At 38.1% G+C, this 25,530-nt stretch overlaps 1 protein-coding gene across 6 annotated transcripts in view; it reads right to left on the reverse strand.

The window, feature by feature from the left end:
• The window catches only part of SPAG17 (sperm associated antigen 17), a 238,646-nt gene that overhangs the window by 201,257 nt on the left and 11,859 nt on the right, over positions 1-25,530 (reverse strand). For all 6 annotated transcript variants that reach the window (XM_063624696.1, XM_063624697.1, XM_063624699.1 and 3 more), the window contains exons 2-3: positions 3,336-3,476; positions 2,651-2,737 (exon numbers count right to left, since the gene is read on the reverse strand). In XM_063624696.1, coding sequence (XP_063480766.1) covers positions 2,651-2,737; positions 3,336-3,476 — 228 coding nt within the window. The remainder of the gene's footprint in view (positions 1-2,650; positions 2,738-3,335; positions 3,477-25,530) is intronic.

The following is a 25,530-nucleotide window of genomic DNA, read 5'->3' on the forward strand; positions in this document are numbered from 1 at the left end:
TCACTTTAGTTTGCTGCTTCCAATCAACCACAGGCTAGGAAACCAGAAAGCCCAATTGGTTAAAATTGTGTTTAAAATAAGAATAACTAGGCTCTGATTTAAGGCTAACGAGAGTACCCTACAAGCAGAAGTAAATACAGGTGTTTAAGTGCATGGCTGTTATATTGTGAGTTCCTTATCTCCAAAATGCAGGTTTCTAATAAGTTACCATGTAACATAAGGAATTTGTTAGATTATCTCTTATCTCTTCTCCCACAGTGCAGTTTCCTTTGAGAAATGGGATGTAGCAAGACTTTTGCTCCTCAGGAGTTTACCTCTATCAAGTGTCCTAGTGTGTCCGGAGTTGGTTCCTTCCAGTGGGTTCTTGGTCTCACTGACTTCAAAGAATGAAGCCGCCGACCTCGTGGTGTTACAGATCTTAAAGTTGGTGCAGATCCAAACAGTGATCAACAGCAAGATTTATCACGAAGAGTGAAAAAAACAAAGCTTCCACAGCCAGTAAGGGTACAGCAGTCGGTTGCGAGGTGTTAGGATAGGTGGCCAGCTTTTATTCCCTTATTTGGCCCTGCTCACATTCTGCTGATTGGTCCACTTTACAGAGCACTGATTGGTCCATTTTACAGAGTGCTGATTGGTCCATTCTACAGAGTGCTGATTGGTCCATTTTTACAGAATGCTGATTGATGCATTTACAATCCTCTAGCTAGGCACAGAGCACTGATTGGTGCATTTACAATCCTCTAGCTAGACGGAAAAGTTCTCCAAGTCCCCATCCACCCAGAAGCCTAGCCAGCTTCACCTCTCACTAGTTGCTACAACCATGCAAGATTCTAAACAGAAATAGATTCATGAGCACACTGTCCACATGTCTCAAAGATCCAGAAGTCCCAAGAGACTTTCTGGGCCTATTCCATGGCTACCACTCACAACTACCATGCAGCTCTGCAGGCGTTGCCAGTGACTTTTCAATTCACTTGGGATGAGGTACCAGGTAGCAGAGTAGGTCCTAAGTGTGAAGGGACTGAGATGGGAACTATTCCCCTCTTCTCCAGATGTGCAACCTGTCCTTGGCTGATGCTGACAAGGAGCCTGAATTTGTTTTATGGTCTTTGTTAGTTTTGCTTCAGCAACTGGCATTAATGAATGTCTGGTGCACCTCAGGTTCAGTCTCCATGGCACTCCACCCACCTTCTCTTTTCTTCTGGAACCATTCAGAAGAGTGTATGTGAGAGAGTGTGGGAGGCTTATTGCCCAAATGCTCCACTGGAAGAATGTGGTAGAGCCAGATGTGAAATGGACCTCCCCTGAGTGAAGAATATGCAACCAAGAATCGCAGCACATATTGGAGAGGAATGGCTTTCTAACTTAACTCTGGGTTTGTAATCTTGTGCTATCCCACATCCAAGTCAGAATGCCTGTCCAGACTAGACATCAAAACTAGCCTGCTATCATTTCTGATTTTTACTGAGTATCTGTGAAGAAGAAAGAATCTTTTGGGGGGTTAATTGATCCCAGGCCTGCGAATTGGATGTGGATTTCTATAGCCACTCAGAAGAAAAATTCCAATATTTTAAATCCACGTATCACATAATGTTTCAAGTGGAGCACACACATTCGGAACGTTATAAAAAAGAGACAAAGTATATTATTTGACTGCAAAAGCACAGATAACTTTGGCATGATGGTGAGCGCAGTGTAGCAAGAGTTAATGCTATAAAATTCACAGCACTGTCTATTGTGAATAAATCCAACGAAACTTGTTCAGATAGTACTCAAGCAATACTAAATAGACCGTATGTAATCACCCAAGACCTGAGACACATAAAAACTTTATTAGTCATCACTGAAATAAAGTGCAAACAAGTTCGTCTTAGAAAGATTCAAAACTCTTTATGTTTTAGGTCGGCTGCGCCATAAAACAGTGCCTGACAAATTTTAAGTGATATTCTAATTAATCACTGGATTTTTATAGTTTCTTGAAAGCTGTAAGTTAGATATTAACAAGGCAGGGTGAGAGGAAATCCCCTCATACGGAGAATGAGTCCTACGTCCTTTGCACAAGCCCACTGGGTCAGCCAAGCCAGACTTTATACTAAGCAGCTGTTGGAAATGGAACGGACCATTAATCTGAAGAGTATCATTATTTTCATATCGATTAAAGTGGGATGTAAACCGTGCACCAAGTTCACATACTGATGGAAAATCATTCCAGCTGTACCTCTGTCTTATACAAGAAAGACTTTCTGGCACACTTTTACATTGTTTTTTTCGAGAAACTAACACTTCGTAATATACTGATCATACGACTCTCCTTAATGCTGTCACATACTCAGCAATTATCATGAGAAAGTATGACCCAATACTTTGTGTGTATAGAAGTTTCTGATTTATATTTTTCAATTATTTCAATTAGATGCAGTGATGGTATAAACCATCCAGGAAATTTTATTTGTAAAGGGAAATTTTGAAATTTTAAAATTTTAAAAGGAGGCAGATTTTTTTGTGTGTGTTCACCATCAGGAACAAATATCTCCAGTGAGGAGCAGGCATTTATTTTCAAAGAATGAAATTTAAAAATGGCTATCAAATTATTACTTCAATTCTTTTTTCTAAAAACACAAAAATCTCTTCTATAAACACTTTCACTTACCTCATAAAATAAAGGAGCATTACCGCCTACAGGTTTTTTTGCCTTTTTAGATGAAGCAGATCCAACGAGTGTATTTATTTCATTAATCTGTAAGAATTTAAATTTACTTATGATGAAAAAAGCCTTATTTGAAGAATACTTAGATATATGTAACTTTCAAATATCTAGGTGATCTGAAGGGTTGGGGAACTTAGCAAGAAAGAAGTACCCATGAATTAGGTAAAATATTTATAATTACTTTGTAAGCTGTCAGTAATTGTATGGGTATGTGCCATCTGGCAGATCTTTTCTATATTATTGCTATCCTCTGACCTCTGACAGCTATGATTCTCTGTAGCCTTCATTTTCCAATTAGTCATGTACCTCCCTGGAATCTTAAATAGTCTAGTCTTTTATAATTATTTAACTTGAATTAAATATTTTGTCACAGAACCTAGCATGGTGCCTGGTATGACCTCAGAAATCTCTGTCAAATAAATGAATATTGAATTAACAAAATTAATAAACAAAAATAAATTCTTCCAGATTGAACAACTCAAATTTATTCTGGCTAAATAGTGACTTAAAATAATCCATCAAAATTTATAAAACAGCCCAAGAATATGATAGTTTATTTTATAATTCTATTCTATTATTTTAAGCAAAAAAGTCTTCAGGTGGCTTTGAGGTAGGAAGGGACAGGTACCTGCTGGAGAATGTCTTGCCACGATACCATACTGAAGAGTTTACGCTGAGGGACCTGGACAGCCACGGTAAGGGCTTGGATTAGGAGATCATCTTCAATCTGGTTCCCAACCACAAAAGCAATGGAGGCCTGCCAATCGTTCTATTAAAAATCAGACGGAATTATATTTTAAATATTCCTGAATAGGTCATTTTGTGTCAAATATTTCCACTGAGAAACGGAATAATTTTCCTGTAAATCTTACTTGAAAGACAGAGGTGACCTTGTAATGTATGTGGTTTTCTGATTGAAGTAGCCGCAAGGCGGCAGTATTGTGCCAAATTTCATGCAACTTGACCAAAAAACAATTTTCTGGAGAAACTAGTCCTTTTATTTTGAGGAAGACAATTTTTTAAAATGACACTTTCACTAGAATGTTGTCCAAGAATAATCTGGTGTTGGAAAGCAATTGTTCATTCCTATGTCACAAATATACATTAAGATGTAGTCTCAAAAAACAGGAAACTTTATTTTGTTCCCTGGTATATCCCAAGACTCTAAATAGTGGTAGGAATATAAAAGCAGCTGAAAAAAAACTGTAAAATGTTGGGTCATATTGGATGAGCTGCCAAATGAGAACTGAACCACATCTTTTTCTCTTAATGTAACACAAGAATCTTATTGCTAATTCACAAGTGAGTCCTTTCCACTCCCAAGAAATGGGCAAAAATATTACACTTGGACATGAAATTTCGCATCAGATAATTAAAAAAAATAGTTACTAAAGAGTTACATGCAGTACTTTTTTCTCTTTGTTTGTTGTAATTGTAATTTCTGTTGGGAGATTAAGAGCGGTGCTCACTGGATTACCTCACATTACCCACTGTGAAGTGCTGAGGAAAGGGCTAATCACGCAAATCAGTATTCCTGCTTTTGAACACTAACAATTTTAGGGAGAGATGAAACAAACAAACACGATAAAGACATCAGAAAAGAGAGGGAATAATAAGGGAGGGCACTCTAGTCATGTGACCTCTCTGGGGCTTAGTTTCCCCCTTCATAAAATAAAGGGGTTGGACAGGGAAATATCTAAGCAACTCTCTAGCTCCTCTCTAGAGGTCTGATTCAAATATAGTAAAATGGTCTCCTGGTGGATACCAAAACAGTGTCTAAGATTTGAAAAGGTCACACAAATTTAATAAAATGAATCATTTTATGTGGTTCCTCTGGTTTCTGCCCAGTTTATAATCAGGTTGATGACAAAACTAGGGTATAGGTGGGAGAAAATACTTTAGTATAAATTCTTTCTTACCATCAAAGAGCAATTGTCCTTAAATCCTTCTTATTTAGTTCCATGGAAGTCTACTAACGACCTAACAAGACTCATCCAATTCTCAAGGCTACCACCGAAACAAAAAACACATGTAAAAGCATAAAAATGTATATTTTACTTGCAAAGCGTGTGTGTGTATGCATGCATGCAGGTAGGCGTGACTTTGTGTGGTTTCCTCTTTTACAATGAGTTGAAAACATTCTTTTGTCTCTAAATTCACCAGGGGAAGACTGACCATTTACTTTTTAAACATTTTGACTTTTAAAAGTAGATATGATATGTATAATGTGTAATGACCTTTCCTGAATTAGAGGCCTTTTTTCTCTTGTCTACTTCCTCAGTCAAAGCTGCAACTGTAGTCATCATTAAAGGGAAAAAATCTCTTTCATTTCACAATAAAGTACACACAGTTACAGGACAGGCAATACCTTGAAGTTCCTGGTGGCTACACCTTCCAAAACTGAAGATTTTAATAACCACCTTTACCCCCTTATCCCGCTGTCCACTGCAAGTTTCCTTGCCAATATTTGAAAGATAATGGTGACAAGAAAAGGCTGTCTTTCTGCTCTTTGGGAGGCAACTGAGAAAGAGGGTATTGTAGTCCATTACCCATCTACTTATTAGTATTTGGTGTCAAGGCAGGTGTTGACCATTTTAGACCAGAAAAAAAAGAAGAGAGGAGGGGCAAGAGGGAACTAACAATTATTGTGAATCTGCCATGTGTCAGGCATATGTTATCTCATTGAATCCCTAAGTTACCCTACAAGATAGGTTCACTATTATCTTATAGATGGAAAAACAAAGGTCCAAAAAAGTTAAATGACTTGTTCAAGGTCATTTTGGCAGAACCTCATGGAGACCACAGACATGGCTTACAACTTTGTGATCATTTCAGAACAGTTTTGGGAATAAGTCTTTGGGCTCAGAATGTCTTTCCATAATCCTTAAATTGCACCTAATAGACTATTTGACCGTAATAAAACTATCAGAGAAATATTTATCTCAAATGTATACATGTGTATAGGCCTTCAAAAATAGATTAGGTAGGCTGGGCATGGTGGCTCATGCCTGTAATCCCAGCACTTTGGGAGGCTGAGGCGGGCAGATCACGAGGTCAGGAGATCGAGACCATTCTGGCTAACATGGTGAAACCCCATCTCTACTAAAAAATACAAAAAATTAGCCAGGCGTGGTGGAGGGTGCCTGTAGTCCCAGCTACTTGGGAGGCTGAGGCAGGAGAATGGCATGAACCCAGGAGGCAGTGCAGTGAGCCGAGATCGCACCACTGCACTCCAGCCTGGGTGACAGAGCGAGACTCTGTCTCAAAAAAAAGAAAGAAAAAGAAAAAAGAAAAAAAGAGATTAGGTATTAAATCCTTAAAACATCATATGATTACTTTTTTAAAAATTATAATTTTACAAAGGATCAAAGAGGTTAAAGAAATTTCCCAAGTTTCTTTCTCTCAAGTGCAAAGCTCTTGTTCCTTCCTTTGCTCCAGGAGCCATCTTAACATAAAATTGTTCCTCCAAGCCATGGCACTGTACCAAAACTTGTGGGTCCCTGAAGTCACTCTCAGACAGTCTGCCCAGGCGAGAGCAGGTTCAGATTTGTTTAGAGCTCTCTAGGAAAGCTGAGTTCCAGGCCACGTCTCCCCATTTCAAGGGGTCTTAAGAGTCTAGCTCTGTCCCAGTTTCCCATCTATGCTCTCTTGCCCGCTAAATGTGTGCTTTAAAATTGCATCTATGTGGCAAAAAAGGACTCATAACTTTGTCAGAGTTATGGTTTAGTGTCTAATCACATGGCCAGAACCTGAGCAAGCATGACAGGGACCAGCAGTTAGACAATAATAACACAAACTGAGAATGCCTACAGAGAAGGATGCACTCATTGTGAGCTGCAGCAGGGGGCAGTGAGATGCTAGCAAATGTGCAATATTCAACTAATGAAGAACAAGTCATTTCCCCATGTCTAATTGGACAGCATAGTTAAATAAGCAATTCTCTACAAATACAATTTCTGAGTGTTTCTCTTAGTATTTCAGGGTAACCAGAGATTCCAAACTTCCACCAACTGGCAACATTTTTTGAAAAAAAAAAAAACTTGAAAAAAATCAGACACATATTAGATTCGGCAAAATACAATCAAAAACACCCCTCTACCCGTATCCTATCCTAACATGCAGTTAAATGAAGTCCTTAAATTTATGTTCACAGGACAGAAAAAAATTTAGTATGGCGAAAACAAGGGTTGATCATTGTGGGCAAATGAAAGTATAATGGGTGCAACCCAATTCACCAGAGGCTACTAATTACACCCAAACTTCTTAAACTATCTTAACAAGTTTAAGTTTAAGATAGTTTAAGAAGTTTGGGTGTAATTAGTAGCAAGAGCTGAGAGAAAGAAAAGATTAATAATTTCAGAAAAGCTATACTGGATATATCCAATGGTGAAGGAAGAGGGTCTGGGTCTGTCACAACGAAAGCACCTTAGGAAATCAAGTCGGCTGCTTAGGAAATCAAGTCAGCTGTCTATGACCTGGAGGCATGTATTGTAGGTGATCATTGCTGAGTCTCGCCCCTCCTAGTGATTGATAAAGCCATTCAAAGGATGGAATGAAGTTATGTATGGACACAATCCATTTCCTTTTATTTACTTTACCAGTCTCACCTAATTTGAGGCCTAGCAGGAGGGCTTCTTAACCCAGACACTTACATAGTAGTCTCCTAAGGCAGGAAAGTATTCATGTAAATGCAGAGAAACTGGCTGTCTCACATAAGCCTACTGTCCCAGAGACACAGGGTAAATTTACGACTGTTTTTCTTTCATATATTGCAAATTCTCTAAATTTTACTTAGGCATTTCATATTCTTAAACAATTGCAAAAGCCTTTTCAAAAACAAGTGAAAAGTAGCTTTTGGACAATTGGATTGTAATTGCTTCCCTCTATTAGCACCGGTAATCTGCTGATTTAGGGAAAGACAAGGGCAGGACTGGCAAGCCCTCTTCTGCTGCCTTTGCCAGTATGATAGGGCACCTGTGTCCCTGAAGGACTAGAGATGAGAGTCTCACAGTCCTATACCCAGAATTGAACAGGGCCTGATAAGCCCTATGAACCAGTAGTGGTCAGCGCCCTTATTAGGAGAAGACGTACAAATGCCCCAGATAAAATCAATGCAACATTCAAAAAGTCTGGTTTTATTAAGAGCTAGTTAACACTGTACAGATATACAAACCTGTACTTTATGTCAATACTCTGCTGAGATGATGACCTTTTGTTAAGTAGATTTACTGCAAAATGGACAAGGATTTGTGAATGTCTTTCTCATACCAGGTTTTTCCTTCAAAAAAGTCTTGGATCTCCATCAGCAAGGAGTGTTGGTATGGGCTTTTAGCCAGCAGAAGAAATATTTTTATTACATAGAACTAGCTGCTACAATCATATTTGTGTGACTCTAACTGTAAAATAGGTTGAAAATATATGTTAAAAATGGGCATACGTTGTTACATAATAAACAAGAATACTATTAACGACCGTGCTATGCACTAATCTCTTTATTGTCTTTACTAAACAAGTAGTTATTATGATAGACTCTAATTATATATCTCTCACAATTTATTATAAGTGATATAATTTCACTTAATTAGATTATACTGTTAAAGTAATCCTTATTTAGGAATTGGACCACGTATATGGCTGTCATGTTTTCTCATCTAGACTGTAAACTCAATAGGTCAGAAATGACGTTTTCTATGCTTTTGCACTTTGTGGTGCCTGGCAGTGAATGGGAAACGGAGCAGGGCTCTATACATAAATATCTGTTGGCTGATACTTTAAAGCAACAGGGAGTACATTTGGATCCTGAGATGGTTTTGACCTTCGAATCATAAAGTGCTGGAATGTAGCATGTCAGGAAACTGCAGGGTATTCAGTCCATGGCCCTGGAGTCCTTTAGGAAGAGAATACACTATATCTGATCTAACATGGTCCATACCAGGGGTCAGTAACAATGGTTTGGGAATTGGGCCTTGAAGCCATTCCTCTGCTTAGACATATTTCCCAGGAGTGACTTAGACATGCGAGCAGATGCTAGGGGAAGGAGGACGCTCCTCCAGATAGGAGAAAAAAGCCAAAGACTCACATCCAAACCTGCATTGCCTATAAAACCATTCCTCCCCTCTCTCTCCTTCCTGCTTTCTCCCATCTCCTATCAGAAGGCATATTGATGGCCTGCTCCCTCTTCCCTTCTCAACCTACTACCTATAGGCTACAAATTCTGTGGTTTCTTTTTTTTTTTCCAGGGTGCCTTAGAAATTCTTATGAGTTTGATTTATGGTGGAAGAATATCAGGGTGGGGCGGGGAGAGAAGGGAGGCAGACTGAAGCAGCACACAGTGTGTGCTGTCATGGTCCATAATCTGGGAGAGGGCTATAACCTGACATCTGCCTCCTGCAGCAACTACTGCTTGATTCGCCCTAATCTTTTGACCTCTGTTTAGGGATGTGCTGAAGCTGATTGCTCATGGCTCTTCCCAACTCTCTTCAGTGAGATTGTCTTAATAATTTGAAATATGCTACAGTAGGAGTATTCAAACTAAGGCGATGGCAAACACTACAAATCAGAGATGTCCACTTGGAGAAGGTTACTAAACATTTACCAGCATATCACAGCTTCCATCCCAGGAAGAGCTGCATGTCTAAGACTGACTTAGTTATGATTTTCATTGGGAAGACCAAAGCTGTCTCTGAGAAAATATTAAGGAGGGCAAAGCAGATTTACTCCCTCTATTGCACACAAACCCCACCCCCATTCCAAAGACACACTCTGCAGCAATGCACTATGTGGATCTATAATTAAGAGTCTGCCGATGTTGCTTCAGGTGTGACCTAGCCTTAAGTACTATGCTTCAAAATGGGCTCTATGAAAAGCAGGTGACAAGGCAAGTAGAGACCACTGACAGGAGCAGGGGCAAACCACTCCAGGGCTCTCCTTTCCTCCTGACCATTTCCCTACTTCCCCACTCAGGCATCTGCACACTGGGGCCAATGACCTGGGAGATCCCTAAGCACCCCCTGCCAACAAGTGACTAGATGCCTTCATACTGTGGTGGCCCCTTGAAGAAGCATGGGTCATTGTGGCACAGTAATTAGGAGCCTGGGCTCGATTCACTGAGCCCAGATTCGAATCTCAATAAACCAGCTGTGTGTCCCTGGGCAAGTTACTTAACTTCTCTGTGCCTCATGCATAAATGAAGATAATGACAGTACCTGTCTATTGGGATTGTTGTGAAGATTGAATGAGAAAACCTACAGAAAGCCCTTCTCAGCACAGCACCTAGCATTAATCCTAGCCATCCTTAAGGATATTATTTTGGGGGGCTTCTGCTCTTGTTAGTCATTAGAACAAACATGGTTAGTCCATGCAAGCTGTTTCATGTGTGCAGAAATTATGGGAGACTCAAGGAAAAAAAATCAATCAGAATATCAATGGTTGCATCACAAAAAGGCAAATATAAGTTTGAACAAGAGTTTGTACAATAATTTTCTCTTTGATAATAATAAACTTGTTAACTGATATGTTTCTGATGTATTTTGGGTCCTTGGAAGAGAGGGCCAGAATCATGAACATATTATGTTTAAAATTCTAAAGGAATGCATAATAATTTTTTCAGAGCCATGGAAGAGAATGTGAGTGTGGCAGGAGAAATCTTCAAGTCATTTTGTGCCCTGTGCAAGTCTGCCAGAGACATGAACCTATCACCAACCATAGAAACAAACCAAATATCAATTAGAGTCAAATGAGAAGACAGGCACTGCCTGACTATGAAGATGATGACCTCTGAGGTGGCCATACAGAGGACTAGGGGAAGAAAGCAGCCTCAGGCTACTTTTCATTAGAGATGTGGATCTGCTTACTTGGCTTAAAAAATATGAAAATGAATCAGTTGTTTGCTGGTTGAACTGTAAATATTAATCTGATCAATTTTGGGCATCAAGGTCTAAAACATAGATGTCATGCAGGGCTAGTTCTTAAAATAAAAACAAAAGAAATAGATTGAAGTTTATTTTTAATAGGGAGCCTTAGTGCAATAAGACAGGTTTCCTGGCCTGCCGCTATATTCTGGCTTCACAGGGCTCGTTACAGACCTTACCAGAATCTACTAACTCCTTCTCCTAGATATTACCTGCTATTCAGCTCAGAGTCTTAAGAGTTGATTTGATTATCGATATACATATACACACACCCAAAGGCTTTAGTGCTAGGACTATTTTAAAGTATTTCTTCTAATATCTGCATTTCCAAAAAAGAATCCCAGTGACTCCTGGACTAACTCAAAGGGATGCCCTGCTAATGGTGGTATTTAAGGCTGTGGACTGGTCCAGTGGAAAAGGCTCCCCTAGAATTATACCAGAACAGACCCCTAGACAACTTCCTGCTTCACCCATGTGCCTGGCATATAGAAGCATTCAATAAATGTTTCTTGAACTTAGCAGCCAAAACCACACACTAAAGAGAATTTTTACACATGCTTAGCATGGGAGGGCTGACTGAGTATGTGACATTTTATCAGCCACACTCAGCACTTTGGAAGGAGTCATGCCTCTGAATCACCCAGAATTTGAATTAGAGAAAGAGTGCATTCCTTTTATGTTTAGACAACACGGTACATGGCTTATATTCACTGATGAAAACACAGTAGTCTAGAAACAGCTTTACTATGCATGTATACACTGTCTGGCTGGTTTTCCTTGTCTTCATAAATATTAAATGTGATCACTAATTAAAATTATTGAAGTTCTGGTGTAGATATGCAGAGAGGTTTGGGTAGTGTCAAATTCTGCCGCTGTGGTTTCTTGGCCAAATGACCTTGGGCTTATCTTTGTGACTCAGTTTTCTCATTTAAAATTATGAATATATTAATACAACTTTCAAAAGACTATTGCAGGACCCAAGAACGAATATACTTAGGGTCATTTTGTAAATTTGTTGAGCACCACATAAATGTAAAATATTAATATATGCAAGGGAAATATTCTAATTTCCTGTAGAAAGTTCTGCAAAAATGGGTTAAAAGAGGTGACTGCTGCAGTAATTTTGAATTTTGAATTTAGATATGTCCTGGGGATCTTCTTTGTACTGTGTAGCCTCTGGCTTAGGCTGTTTGATTGTTTTTCTTTCGTTTTTCACAGAGTCCTTGGCCCATCCCACCAATCTAGCACATGAGCTTAATTCGGTTTTGCTCCATGCATCAGAGAGTTTTAAGACAGCTATTAAAACACCACATGGAAAAGCTTTGCAGGGAATTCTACTCCACAGAGAAACCACAGAGCCACTACACACCTTAACTATCTCCCCACCCCCAACAGTGGGCTAAAATTACGGCTCCATTATGTTAGTACAATCCAACCAGTTTTATGGCTTGGAGCAAAATCTGAGGTTCAAAATGAACTTCAGAACATAAAAAGTAAGGCAAACCTCAAAAGGAAACGAGCTTCTTTGGGTTTTGAAACAAATATTACATATCAGAGACATTCTTCTAACAGAGGAGACCAAGAAAAGCCAAGAGGAGTCCTGCTAATTGCTCCAGAAATGTAAAACTGGAATCAGAGACTCACCCCCCACAAAAGGAGATCTCTTTTCATCATCATATATTAAAAGCTACAACCTTTCATCAACTCCTTCCTCAAGCACGAGACCTTCTTTGACCTTGCTTGAGTTCCTTCAATGTTGCATCACTATCTTCCACATTAAAAAATAAGATATATTTTTCAAGACTTAATGTTAGCTCATTACTTACTCTACTGTAGCCCTTTTGCTTTGTTTTTCTATCTTCCTTCCTCTATTGTAAATGTCATTTATACATTAAGCTTTGTGTATGTTTCATGGATTTGCTGTGCCTTGGCACTAGGGCTACCCAGAAGAAACAAAATAACCGACCAATACTCATTCTCATGAGCCATCCATGCTGTTGCTTGGTTAATTCAATCTCATGGACAACTTATTTTCTTACAGTGAATACAAGCGTCTTCATTTATCCCTTGTTTACTACAAAGCCATGGATATAATTTAATTTCTATATCCATCTTGAGTGGAGCATATCCAGGGCTACTTCTACAAACACAAGATTGTCCTGGTTACACTAACTCTATCTTATTCTTCCCCAAATTCAATAAAATGTCCAAGCAATGGGAATATTTTGGCAGCCCAATTACATATCTCATAATATCCCTAATATCTGAAAGTAGGACGTGTCTGACCATGCGTTCTGATTTTTAGGTCTACAAATATGGTCTTCAAATGATAGGATGAGAAAGAAGAGTTAAAGAAAGAGGATCCAGGGAGCAGTGCCAGATCTTTTAGGGAGCTGAGTTTGTATTATGCTAGCAGGGAATGATGGGAATTTCTCCAATAACTCCCTAGGGGTGTTTTAGAAAAACTATGAGACTGTAACTTGAGCAAGAAGAGTGTCAGGGAATCTGCGCCCTACCTCAATTCAACAAAAATGAGTAGTGGTTCAGCTCAACGAGCATTTATTACATTAGTATGACTAAATGTATATGATGTAACAAACTAAGGGATACACAAAATGACTAAGGTAGGAGTGTGAAAATGAGCAAACAATGCTTGTATCATGAAATAAATTTCTAGAGACTATTTCTTGTAAAGGCTATTTAACATCAGTGGCCCTGACTGGGTTTTATTGAGGGAGTTAGGGTCCAGAGCTGGTGCTGTGCAGTAATCCTGACTTCTCCAGCTGCTCAGGACACAGCAATTGTGTTAGGAAAGTAAAAGGCAGTGGAGACCTGTCACAGGGTAAGGAAAATGAGGTCAGACCCCAAACAGACAAGTGGAGGGTGAAAGTATTAATCAAGATCAATCAATCGTAGTGAGAGGGAAGATAAAATTGTGGAGGGTGGAGGTGTCTGAAGTATTTCCTGAGATCTTTCTTCTGAGAATGTTTGTAACTTTCTTTAGAGTTTCATGCAATTATCACTTTTTTTTAAAGGGAAGGGTTTCTTTCTTTTTCCTTTTTTTTAGACGGAGTCTCGCTCTGTCGCCCAGGCTGGAGTGCAGTGGCAGGATCTCGGCTCACTGCAAGCTCTGCCTCCCGGGTTCACGCCATTCTCCTGCCTCAGCCTCCTGGGTAGCTGGGACTACAGGCACCTGCCACCACCCAGCTAATTTTTTGTATTTTTAGTAGAGACGGGGTTTCACCGTGTTAGCCAGGATGGTCTCGATCTCCTGACCTTGTGATCTGCCTGCCTCGGCCTCCCAAAGTGCTGGGATTACAGGCGTGAACCACCGCATCCGGCCAGGGAAAGGTTTCTTAGTAGGCAAACAAGAAGGACAGGTGAAGGAGAACTGGGGGGAAGGTGTCACTAAAGCCAGGGAAGGAATGGTGTATGTAGTCAAAGGCAATTAGAAGGTCACCACTGACCTTAGCAAGAGCAGTTCTACTTGAGTGAAACTGCCTCCCACTCATTCCCTCACTTGTGTAATCCTACACACCCTCATAATTCACATATCTCCTTTATAATATAAACCCCCTTTAAGGACCACGTGACAAAGTATCCCCAGTCAATGATTAGAATAAATTTCAAGCCCTAGATCTGGTTATGGTTCTTAATTTTCTCCAATTACACAGGTACATGGAGTCTATTTATTGGATACGTTAGGGCAGTAATTCATTATAATTATTCCTCTCATATTGATTCCCTAATAGAGTCCTTACAATAGCTCTTTCAATGGTGTAATAAAAAGAGCACTGGATTTAGTATCAGAAAACTTGATTGTTAGTCCTGATTCCAACCACATGGCCTTGGAAAAACATTTAAGTACTCACAATCTGGACCTTAGCAAAATAATAATAATACTTAGAGCAGAAAGTCCTTCATTCATTCAGCTAGTATTTACTGAGGGGTTACAAAAATTGAAATGGGCATGGCATTGGGAATAGGCATAAGGCATAATCACTTCCCTTAAACAGCATCAGCCTGGGGAGAGAAATACACAAAAAAGGTGAAAGGAGATTACATGTAAAAGTATTTCACAGCTATAAAGCACTGTACAAAGTGTCCATTTCTATTATCATGTTATTCACCCAAATGTATTTACTAACAATTAATATTTACTACGTGGGTACCTACGTTGCATGTGCTGCCCTAGAAATGAAGGGTGAAAAGTTGAATAAAATGGAGCCCAAATTGTTTCATATTGTATTAACCAATTCTGCAATTTGTTTTTTTTTCCTTCAACATTATGTTTTGATGTCTATCCATGTTGGTATACAGATTTAGTTCATTTCTTTTAATTGCTCTTGTCTGATTTATGTTTACATCCTTTATTTCTAGGGCAGCACATTCAACATAAGTACTCACACAGTAAATATTAACTATTAGTGAAATCATACAATAAACAATACTATATGTTATTCATGAATATAGATAAATAGATACATAGGCTAAGAGGATATGTATTCCATTCATATTAGTGTTTGCTTCGGAGAAGAAAGAGAAAGAAGTGGAACATAGAATGGGGGTGAGGACAAGTGTTCTTCAGCTTTATTTTTACAGGTTTATTTCAAAAAAGAAAATAATTTTTTGTGAGGGTACAAATGTGCTTGTCACATTATCTTTTGGTGCTTTTCTGCATTTAAAAAAGTACTGAAAAAAAGTGTCTGCTCTCAAAAGACCAACAGTTTGGTAGAGGAAACAGATATAGAAACACTTATAATACAAGGTGATATGCATTGACCTAGAACCCATCTCTCCCCGTGTCTTAGGAAAAGCCTCACAAGCAGAGGTCACTTGAAGAATTAGTGGAAGGAATTCTTTGTCCATGTCCTGCTTGTCCACTGTCTGTCTACATGGTGACCTCATTCCCACTGCCTGAGAAGCGCAATGTTTTCCTGCCGCGGTTTCCTCTCCTTTTTACATTTTCCAACTGAAAACATCCTTCACTGGCCCCAAGAACTTACTCCTTTTTGTTGGGCTGAAAAAGACATTCTGATTCCTTCTTATTCTTCTCTCTTTTTTTTTTTTTTTTTTTTTAGAGCAAATGACCCCTTCTCTAACTGTGTTCCTTCAATTTTCCCATCTCTCTCTCTCGCCTCACCTTGTTTTCAATCCACTCCTCTTTCCTCTCTGTCCCTACTTCACACATACATAGCCATCTTTGCCTAAGCCGAGACTCCCCACTAACCATTTTCGCTTATGACCTTCTTACTTCATAGTCAAACTCCCCCAAACATGTGACCTACACCGAAAGCTCCCACATCCTGAAAGGCCATAATGTCCTTAATCCCCACACTCCCACTACACTTCTTCCCTCACCACCAGCACCACCACCAAACACCCTATTGAAATTGCATTCTGGAAGATCACTGATGATGTCCTCATTACCAGATACGGTTGCCTTGCCTATTCTCCCAAGGTGTTTGTAGGTGGGAGACTTGAATTGCCATTTTGTGACCTTCTCTCCAATTTGACCCTTATGACACCACCCTGTTCTCATTCTGTCTTTACTCCTTTGGCTGTTCCTTCTCTGACCATCAGGCTCTTTCTCTTCTTCTGTCCCATAAGCAAGGACCTTTTAGGTATCCCACAGAATTCTGTTCTCTTGGCACATACCACCTATAGATATTATAACTACTCCCAAGCTATTGCCTCTGCTCTGACAATTCCCAAGTCTACGTCTCCAACCTTGCAGTCTGAGCTATATAGTCCATATTTTTGACTTCCTGATGAACATTTCTACTTTAATGTTCTGCCGTAATCTCAGAGTCAGCATGTCTAAAACTGAGCTTTTCATATCTCTCCAAACCCTAATAACATAACAAAATAATCAAACAAAAAAACCTCCCTATCACAAACAATAAAAACTAAGTTCATTCTACTAAATTTGTCAGTCTGAAGTTGGCCATTTCTCCCAGTCATCATAACTTAAAATCCTCCCCCATTATTCTCTCAGATATGCAATCACAGTTGCCTTCTTCTAAGAGTTTTTTGAATCTGTCTCTTCCTTTTTATCCTCATCACTATTCTCCTAGTTCTACCTATAACCACTTTGAATCTGAACTATTGAAAACACCATCTATAGGGTCTGTTTAAGCTTCCAGCTACTCTCATCTCCAATCTGTTAATTTTTCTAAGACATAAACTTTATCATTCTGTGTCTTCCTTCATGTAGAGCCCAAACTCTGAAGTGGAATTCAAAGCCCTTTACATTCTCTTCCTAACATATTTCTAACACCATATCTTCATTACTTTTCTAAACTCTTACTGCTCTCAGGCAAATTGCTCTGTGTAAATTCTTGAGTCTGAATTTCCTCACATAAATGAGAATATTATTTTTTTGGTTGTTCTGAGGAATTAACCATTGTGTAAAGCACACTTTATTGTTAGTGGTTAACTGTGGTATTTCAAACACGTCCTGTGTTTTCTCAGCTCTCTGCCTTGCTCAGCCTGGTCCTTTTATTCAGAATGCCCTCCTTCCAGGTGAAAGTCCTGCCTCATCTGGGACTATTTCCCTAAGTGTCTCAGCCCAACAGTGTCCTCTGCCTGCCTATGAAAACTTAGTGTCTGTATTACATAAGTAATGCAATACTTGCACTGTGATCACGGCCTTAGAGCATGTCTTGAATGCTAGTGTGGGTCAGTTTCACACTTGTTAAAGCACAAATGATCACGGTCCTCCTGGGGTTTCTGATTCAGTAAATCTAGGATGGGGCCTAAGGATTTTCATCTCTTACAAGTTCCCAAGTGATGCCGAAACTTCTTGGGCAAGGGAGCCAGAAGCCCCACTCGGGCGCCCCTCTCTCTTGCAGGAGAGAGCTGTTCTCCTTTCTCTTTCTTTTACCAATTTAACTTCCACTCTTAACCTCACTCCACGTGTGTCTGTGTCCTTGATTTCCTTGGCATGAGGCAAAGAACCTTGGGTATTTAACCCAGACAGTGATGCTACTTCAACAGTTGAAATATGGCTATAATAAACCATTTTTCACATATTTTCTTAGGTTGGTGCCAAATTCATAAGAAATGCATGGCAAGTTAAGCAACAGGCTTTTTAGGGGATGCTTTGATTTTACAGTTACAGTAACAAGTGTAAATTTTTAAAAAAGTCTTTCTTTCTTTCTTTTTTTTTTTTTTGAGATGGAGTCTCGCTCTGTCGCCCAGGCTGGACTGCAGTGGCGTGATCTCGGCTCACTGCAAGCTCCGCCTCCCGGGTTCACGCCATTGTCCTGCTTCAGCCTCCCGAGTAGCTGGGACTACAGGCACCCGCCACCACGCCTGGCTAATATTTTGTATTTTTCGTAGAGACGGGGTTTCACCATGTTAGCCAGGATGGTCTCAATCTCCTGACCTCGTGATCCACCCTCTTCGGCCTCCCAAAGTGCTGGGATTACAGGCGTGAGCCACCGCACCCGGCCAAAATCTTTCTTTTTACTCAGCATCCTAAATATTTGATGTGAAGACAGAGGTGGTTGAACTTAATATTCCTAACCTTAAACTAGTTTAACGAAAACTCAAATATTATATACATACATGAAGTCATATACATTTTTAGGATCACATGCTTTTTCTTTGGTGTTTATATAATTGTGGAGGTTTTCTTTCTATTTCTATTCAATATATGCTGCTGGAGAAACTGTTACAGTGTCTATCCACCCAAACTGGCACATTACAATCATATTTAACAGAAAACACACTAAGAACAGCACAAAGAATAATGACGGTGAAGGGTGAGGACAAGGGAAAGCCAGGAAACAGAATTCACTCAAACATTTAGAAAGCATTTCACAAGTTTCTGTATGAAAAATATTGAGTTACCATGGAAGTATAGGAAATGTTTTGTCATGGCTAGAAAACTGGCTTAAAGACAAAGGTAAGGTTAACTGGGCACTTCTCTGGACAGAGAAATGTTAACAGTGGGGATCCCTGGAAATCATCCATAGATGGATCTTGTTTAACTATTTGTATACAAGATATGAAATAAATTACGCAGTAAAACTTAAAAGCACAGGGTTCAGTGCTGGAAGATTTATTTCCTTGTCATTTTGTCTAATTTTTTTCTAAAATTGCAGGCTAAACCTCCAGACCTGCTGCATGTCACCACCTTGGCACAATTTTTGTGTAAATACTTATCATTGAAACCATTTTTCTTGGTAATCAATGATATTGTTTGAGCTATTGCAGGTGCTATTTTGTCTAGCCCCACCAGATCAACAAAAAACTTTTACCATCTTCAGCATCTTAAAATTTTGCATGTTAAATATTATTAAAATACTTTTACATAAAATATTTAAAGCTTTATTAATAGTGATTAAAATTTCACTGTATTATACATTTTCCAAAAAGTTTGCTTTCTCATTTCAGTAGACAAATGCTTTGACAAAGTCAGGACCATAAATCTACATTGCAATGGTACATCTGTGTAGATATTACTTTTTGAGGCTCAACTAAGTATTTCATGTCTGACAATGCTCACCTATGTTTAACTACATAACACTTTATGTTAAAAGTTCTGATGATATGTTCAAAAATGTCTTTTAATTACTTTATTGATACACTTTGATAAAATTTTTATTTCAAATACTTTAATGCATAAAGCTGATACATGATGTTCTTTAAGTTTTCTTTCATTAATGATTGCAAAATTTGTTTAGTAGAAACACGAGCTTTAACAAATTCTCTGAATTTTTTAAAAGTGTTTTGCTGTTCAGCTCCTAACAACATAAACTTTGAACTTCATTTCCATCCAACATTTATATCATTAGCAATAATAAATTAATCAATTTTTAAGTTGACTCAAGTTGTTTTTCATCTTAGAAATACAAATTGTTTACTTATGTTATAATGATTTTTGTGCAATATCAGAACATGCCTCCAGTTGTGACTGATTTTTTCTTTTAATCTCCTGAAATTCAGAATACTTACCTATTTATGATACTTAAAGAAACATTAAGAAAAATAACCAAATTTTGAAGTCTCTTTACTGTGGGTTTTCATTTTAAATATTTAATCTTAAATTTATACACTGTGTGTATTAAAAACTATTCACACAAAAAATTGAATTGCATTATAATTAAAATAAAAGTAAAGCTAAACATCAGAAGTAATAATTTGAGGATGATGACTAACTGGAATAGATTTTAGATACAGGAGTAGAGATTTTAGGTACATTTCAAAGGCAGAGCCACCAGGATTTACTGATTAATATGGCTTGGTTCTATGTCCCCACCCAAATCTCATGCTCAGTTGTAATCTCCAGTGTTGGAGGTGGGGCCTGGTGGGAAGTGACTGCATCATGGGGGTGGATTTTTCATGAATGGTTTAGTACCATCCTCTGGGTACTATTCTCACAATAGTGAGTGGGTTCTCGTGACATGTGGTCATTTAAAAGTGTGTGGCATGGCATCTCTCCCCTCACTCTCTTGCCCCTGCTCCTGCCATATAAGACGCTTGCTCCTCCTTTGCCTTCTGTTATGATTGGAAGCTTCCTGAGGCCTCCCCAGAAGCAGAAGCTGCTCTGCTACCTTTACAGCCTGCAGAACTGTGAGCCAATTAAGCTTATTTTCTTTACAAGTTATCCAGTCTCTGGCATTTCTTTATAGCAATACAAGAATGGGCTTATATTAATGAATTGAGGAATTGATTATGGGTACATAAAAAGAGAAAAAAAAAAAGAATGAATGCAAGGTTTGGGCCCTAGTGTCTGTTTGAGTGAGTGGTGACATCATTCAATGAGAAGGTGACTACTCTGCAAAGAATAGGTTTTAAGGGAAAAGTTGGAGTTTGGGTCTTTGATACTACGATCTAGTTGCCTTTAATTCTTTTCAGCAATGTTTTCAATATCTGTAAGAGAGGTATGACTAACACTCCTGATTTATAGATGCAGTAACTAAGATTTGGAGATATTCAATTTCAGTTACCGTGACCAATGAGTTGGCTGATTCTGGAGCTCAAAAAAGAAAACAGGCCATGAGGCTAAGGCAGTAACAAATAATCAGTGAATTTAATCCAGTAGATATTTTTCAAAGACCACTATGTGCTTATCACTATCAGGTGCTATAGCCAGCAAGGAGAGAATTCAAAATTTTAAACTTTTGCTATGTCCCAGGCATTGGCAGTGCTGGAACATATATTCTGTAAGAGAATATAGACACAGTAGATGACACTTAAATTCTTGGGCAACCACTAAACGAGATAACAAAGGTAACAATCATTGAAGTAGTTTAGTGAAAGCAGGGATGTCAGTGAGGGCCATAATGGTGTGAACCGAGTTTCTTTCTCAAAGATACAGGGGAGGATTTTAATGAGAAAGAGTGAGATGGAGGCAGGGAAATCTTCAGGCCAGGAAGCTGCATGGGTATAGTCAGCATGTACCTGGGGACCATTTGACTGGAGTAGAGGAAGATAAAGATAGATAGGCAGAGAAAGGCCACATTACGCAGAGCTGTGACAGCTGGGCAGAACACCTTGGATTTTATCCTGTGGGAACTGGGAGCTACTGATGGTTTCTATGGCTAGAGCTGAAACATGGTCAATAGTCACCATTTCTTAACTAACATTTTCCTAGGATGTTGCCAAACTCATATTGGCAACAGTTATATTTTACTTATATTTAATATTTTTCACTTGCAATAAAAATGATCACATATAACATCTAGGTGGATATTTTGACATACTAATTCCCTTCAGTTCCAAACTCATTCAAATAATACAGTTTTGTCCAAAAAGAGAAATTATAATGTGAGGTTATGAAAAGTCCATTTCCCTCTTAACATTCTTCCTAGCAACTCAGTTGTTTTCATTGGCTTTTATTAAAACAACCTTTGTGTGAACTGGCAATTTGTTTTGTAAATATCAATGAAAGCATATTTCAGAAAATATAGTCATAAAAGCCAACTCAATTCCAGAAATCTGCTTGCTGCCAGACATCAGTCTTCAGCTCATATTATGAGTATTTCCAGTAAGTCTTAAATACACATTAACATAAGAAATAGCTTGCTGTTTAAGATCAAAAAGTTGAAAAACTCTTTGCTGCCTCTCAAAAATTGCTCAAGGGTTATGTCCAATAAAATGCATTTTCCTTTTTGATAAACTACACTTGTAAGGGTTTCATGCACTTCAGTTCAACTGAACTCTTCCTTCCCAAATCCTACTTAGACCCAGTTTATGATCATCCTAGTATTTATATATTTTATAACTTTCCTTATTTAAGAGGACTGTGATATTAACATTTCAACAACACCTATCTTGAACTCATATCCACTTTCCAGCCCTTTATAAGAATTAGAAGCTTTGTTCAAAACTCTAGGAACTTCCATTACTATTTTCTAAGTTAAGCACAACTCAGCTATTGTCACTAAGCTATGTTTAATAATAGAAAAAAGTTAAAAATTAAAACGTGATTCCTCAACTAGAAGTGGAATAAGGAAAGGCTGTAAACTCAATGTTCTAAAGAACTTTAACTTAAATGCCTTCTGGTTGGCACATGAAATATCTCTGAAAAGTGAAATGGGTCATTGCATAGTTCTTCGCAGGACACAATCATAATCATCCCATGTATCTGCTGTGATGCCTTTTTAATACAAATGTTTTCTGTAAAACATCTAATTCAACTAACTGTCCTGGTTCCCATAACATACATTTCTTCATATTTCAAAGTAAATCAGTGAATTAATTCAGTATAGAGTTTGGGTGTACACTACATGCCTAAAACCATGCTAATTATTTTGGGGGACATATAAGAAGAGTAAGATGTGATTTTTAGCAGCTCATGTTCTATTAATACTTGTGTTCTAAAAAACATGAAATACATAGCAACTACTTCAAGACATTCTGTAACTAAGTATTAAGTTATAAGAGAGATCCTAGAACCAAGGTGAAGGAAGAGAAACAGTGGGTTAGGGTTGGTTGCTAGGAAAGCTTGCTGCAAGACATGCTTTAAGAGAGCCTCAAAGATTGGATGGATGAGCAAGGAGTGGAAAGGTAGAAGTTCATGTCAAGCAAGGAGACTGAGTGAGAGCGCAGAAAAGAGGGAGATAAGTCATCTACTGAAGGTGTATTAGATGCCATGTTTTATGGAAATATTTATGAACTGAAATAAACATCATTTAATATTCACAGCAAGCTTTTGACGTGGATATTATTGTCTCTATCTGACAAAAGGAGAATAAATCTCAGAGCAGGTAAGAAAGATGCTCGAGGTTACCCTGTTACATGGCTGACAATCAGGATTCAATATCAATGTCTGTCTTACCCAGAGTGGAACTTTCTCCAGCAGCTCATTGCATCCTTTATGTGCCTATACAGCAGTGAGGGAACTATCTTGCCTGTAACAACTCAATTTGGTTATCCTGTGGGATATCCTGTGGCTTTAGTCTGGAGCCAGACTAGAAATTGCAGAAGAAGGCAGGCTAATTAGACTTTGTTCAAAGGGATTACAGATGGTCACTTTCAATTTTTAAACTGGGAATTAACATGGTGTGTGCAGTGTTTAGGAAAGATAAATGGTTTGACAAACAAATAGGTAATTCCAAGATGAGTAGAAGTAAAGGGCTCTTTTAAAAACCTAGGGATCAAATGATGTGAGTCTAGGCTATAATGAAGGCATGAGAATGAAAAGGAAGAGGCAGAAGTGAGATGTTGTAGAAAAAATCGAGAGGACTTAGAGGCAGACTGAATATGGGGAAAGATCGTGGTCAATGAGTTGTACAATAAGTTGAATTGCAAGGTCCACATAAAATGTTATGATTGTCACAACTTACTGTTATGGAGGAAGAATGGAATAGTGAAAAAATATAAGATTTGGTTCCTGATGTGATAAATCACTACATGAGACAAGTTTTGGCTGGCACAACCAGGGAATATGGCATGCTTTCAGGTATCAGAAGGACCATTTTCCGTACTTTTTTGGAGCTAGAGAAATATCTTTTTCCTAACCAAGAATTTATGTGTCTCACAAAAGAGTATGGAGTTATAAACTCAAATATCTCTACCTGTTCTATTTAGATGCTGTCAGTAAGAAGCCTAAGAGTTGAATATAAACAAGAAAATGCTATGGTCTTTCTGTCCTCTAAATGTGAAAGTCAGAGGATAAAAGATTTACTAAGGATGAAATCTGATGTTTCAGGTAAAATAAGTACTCTTTTCACACTTATTTATTGGTTTTAAGTGACACTTTAATATCAAGTTTAAGTATTAATCGAAAAATTTTCAATAGACATTTATTAAATAACTTCTTCTACTCTAATAATATCTACTTCATAGCACTATGGTAGAGAGTGACATAAGAGACCAAATATTTAACATTTTGTGTTGAATTGCAAGGTCCACGTAAAATGTTATGATCCTCACAACTTACTGTTAAGGAGGAAGAATGGAATAGTGAGAAAATATAAGATTTGGTTTCTGATGTGACAAATCACTACATGTCTTTGGACCCTATCTTGAAACTCCTAGATTGTCAGTTTTGTAAAAGGATCAAATTAGCCTAGATACCCTGGGGGTCTCCATCTCTGAATGAGTATTGTAAAGGACAGCACTATAATGTGTAGAATCACTTTGTGTTTTTCAGCCTGTAAAAGTAATAATTATGCAAATATTATCTCTTATTTGAAAAAGGGCAACCCTACACTGAGAATGAAAATACAGAAATTGGAAGCAAGACCTAGCAGTCTCAGGACCTCAATATATTATAGTAGGTGTTTCCAAATATTTTAAAATATGTAGACATTTATACTAAAGAAGAATTAAAAGCTTTATCATAAAGTAAATTCTTGATAAAAATTAGGCAAATAATAATAGGAGTTTTCAGTCCCTTGAGTATTAGGAAACTGAAATCATCATTGCAGAATGAAATTAATGAATACTGGAGTAGTGGGTCTGGCTAGGTTAAGAGGTGCGTGGGTTGCCATAAACTTTTTTCTGTGCATTTAATGTTTCCTGTGGTGTCACAGTAAGGGAATGGAATAATTGTCATGCCAATAGTTGGTTTCACAAGTATAGATTAAAGTAAAAATGTGACTTTAAATGTTAGGAAGAAAAAAAATACCAGCTTCAGATAATCTGCAAACATAAAAGTATTTAATGATTAAAATTGACAAAACTCCAATCTAAACCCTACTATAAGATGTCTAAAGAATCTAAACAAGCTTCCAGGCAATCCTGGTATTCTGAAGAACACATATGGGGACAAAAAGCCCATATTTTAATGAAAAAAATTTATGTCTGGTCTATGGATATTCTCTTTACTGGTACCATGCTTCACTTAACATTAATAATTGTGTGATTTTTTTTTCTTGTGTTGGCACAGAAATTCTGACCATAACACAGAGTTCTAATTGAAATATATAGCTCAGCCATCTCTGAACATTTGCATTATTCAGAGATAGGCGTTGTGTGCAATCCATAAGCTTTTAGAGGGAATGGCTATACTATTTAAACACGTCTGGAAATTTTTTATAAATTGCCATGAACAAAGCTTTTACTCATCTCTCTCTTCCCAGCATCACCTCCCATATGATAGGCTTGGAAAAAATGAAAAAAAAAATCAGAATTTATTAAAAAGTATCTTAGATCAGAGTGACATCAGCAAGATGGCAGGCTAGAAAGCTCCAGTCCCTCTTTGCCCAGCATTAAAAAAAAAAAAAGTAAAGACTAACGTAGCAGTATAAGAGTTATGAAATCAGTCGAAGATCTAACAAATGAATGACCAATCAAGAAAATTCAACATGTAATACAGTAGAAAATTTTGTGGCACTTTTACTCTCTCTTGCTTCATGTCCTCCCTGAGGTGGTGTGGTGGTATCATGGATGGGAGAAAGCAGCCCAATTCCTGATTCCTGTCTGTGAGCCAGAGGAGTAGAGTATGTCTTATTT

Source organism: Symphalangus syndactylus, chromosome 12, assembly GCF_028878055.3.
Source record: "Symphalangus syndactylus isolate Jambi chromosome 12, NHGRI_mSymSyn1-v2.1_pri, whole genome shotgun sequence".
NCBI classification, from domain to species: Eukaryota; Metazoa; Chordata; class Mammalia; order Primates; family Hylobatidae; genus Symphalangus; species Symphalangus syndactylus.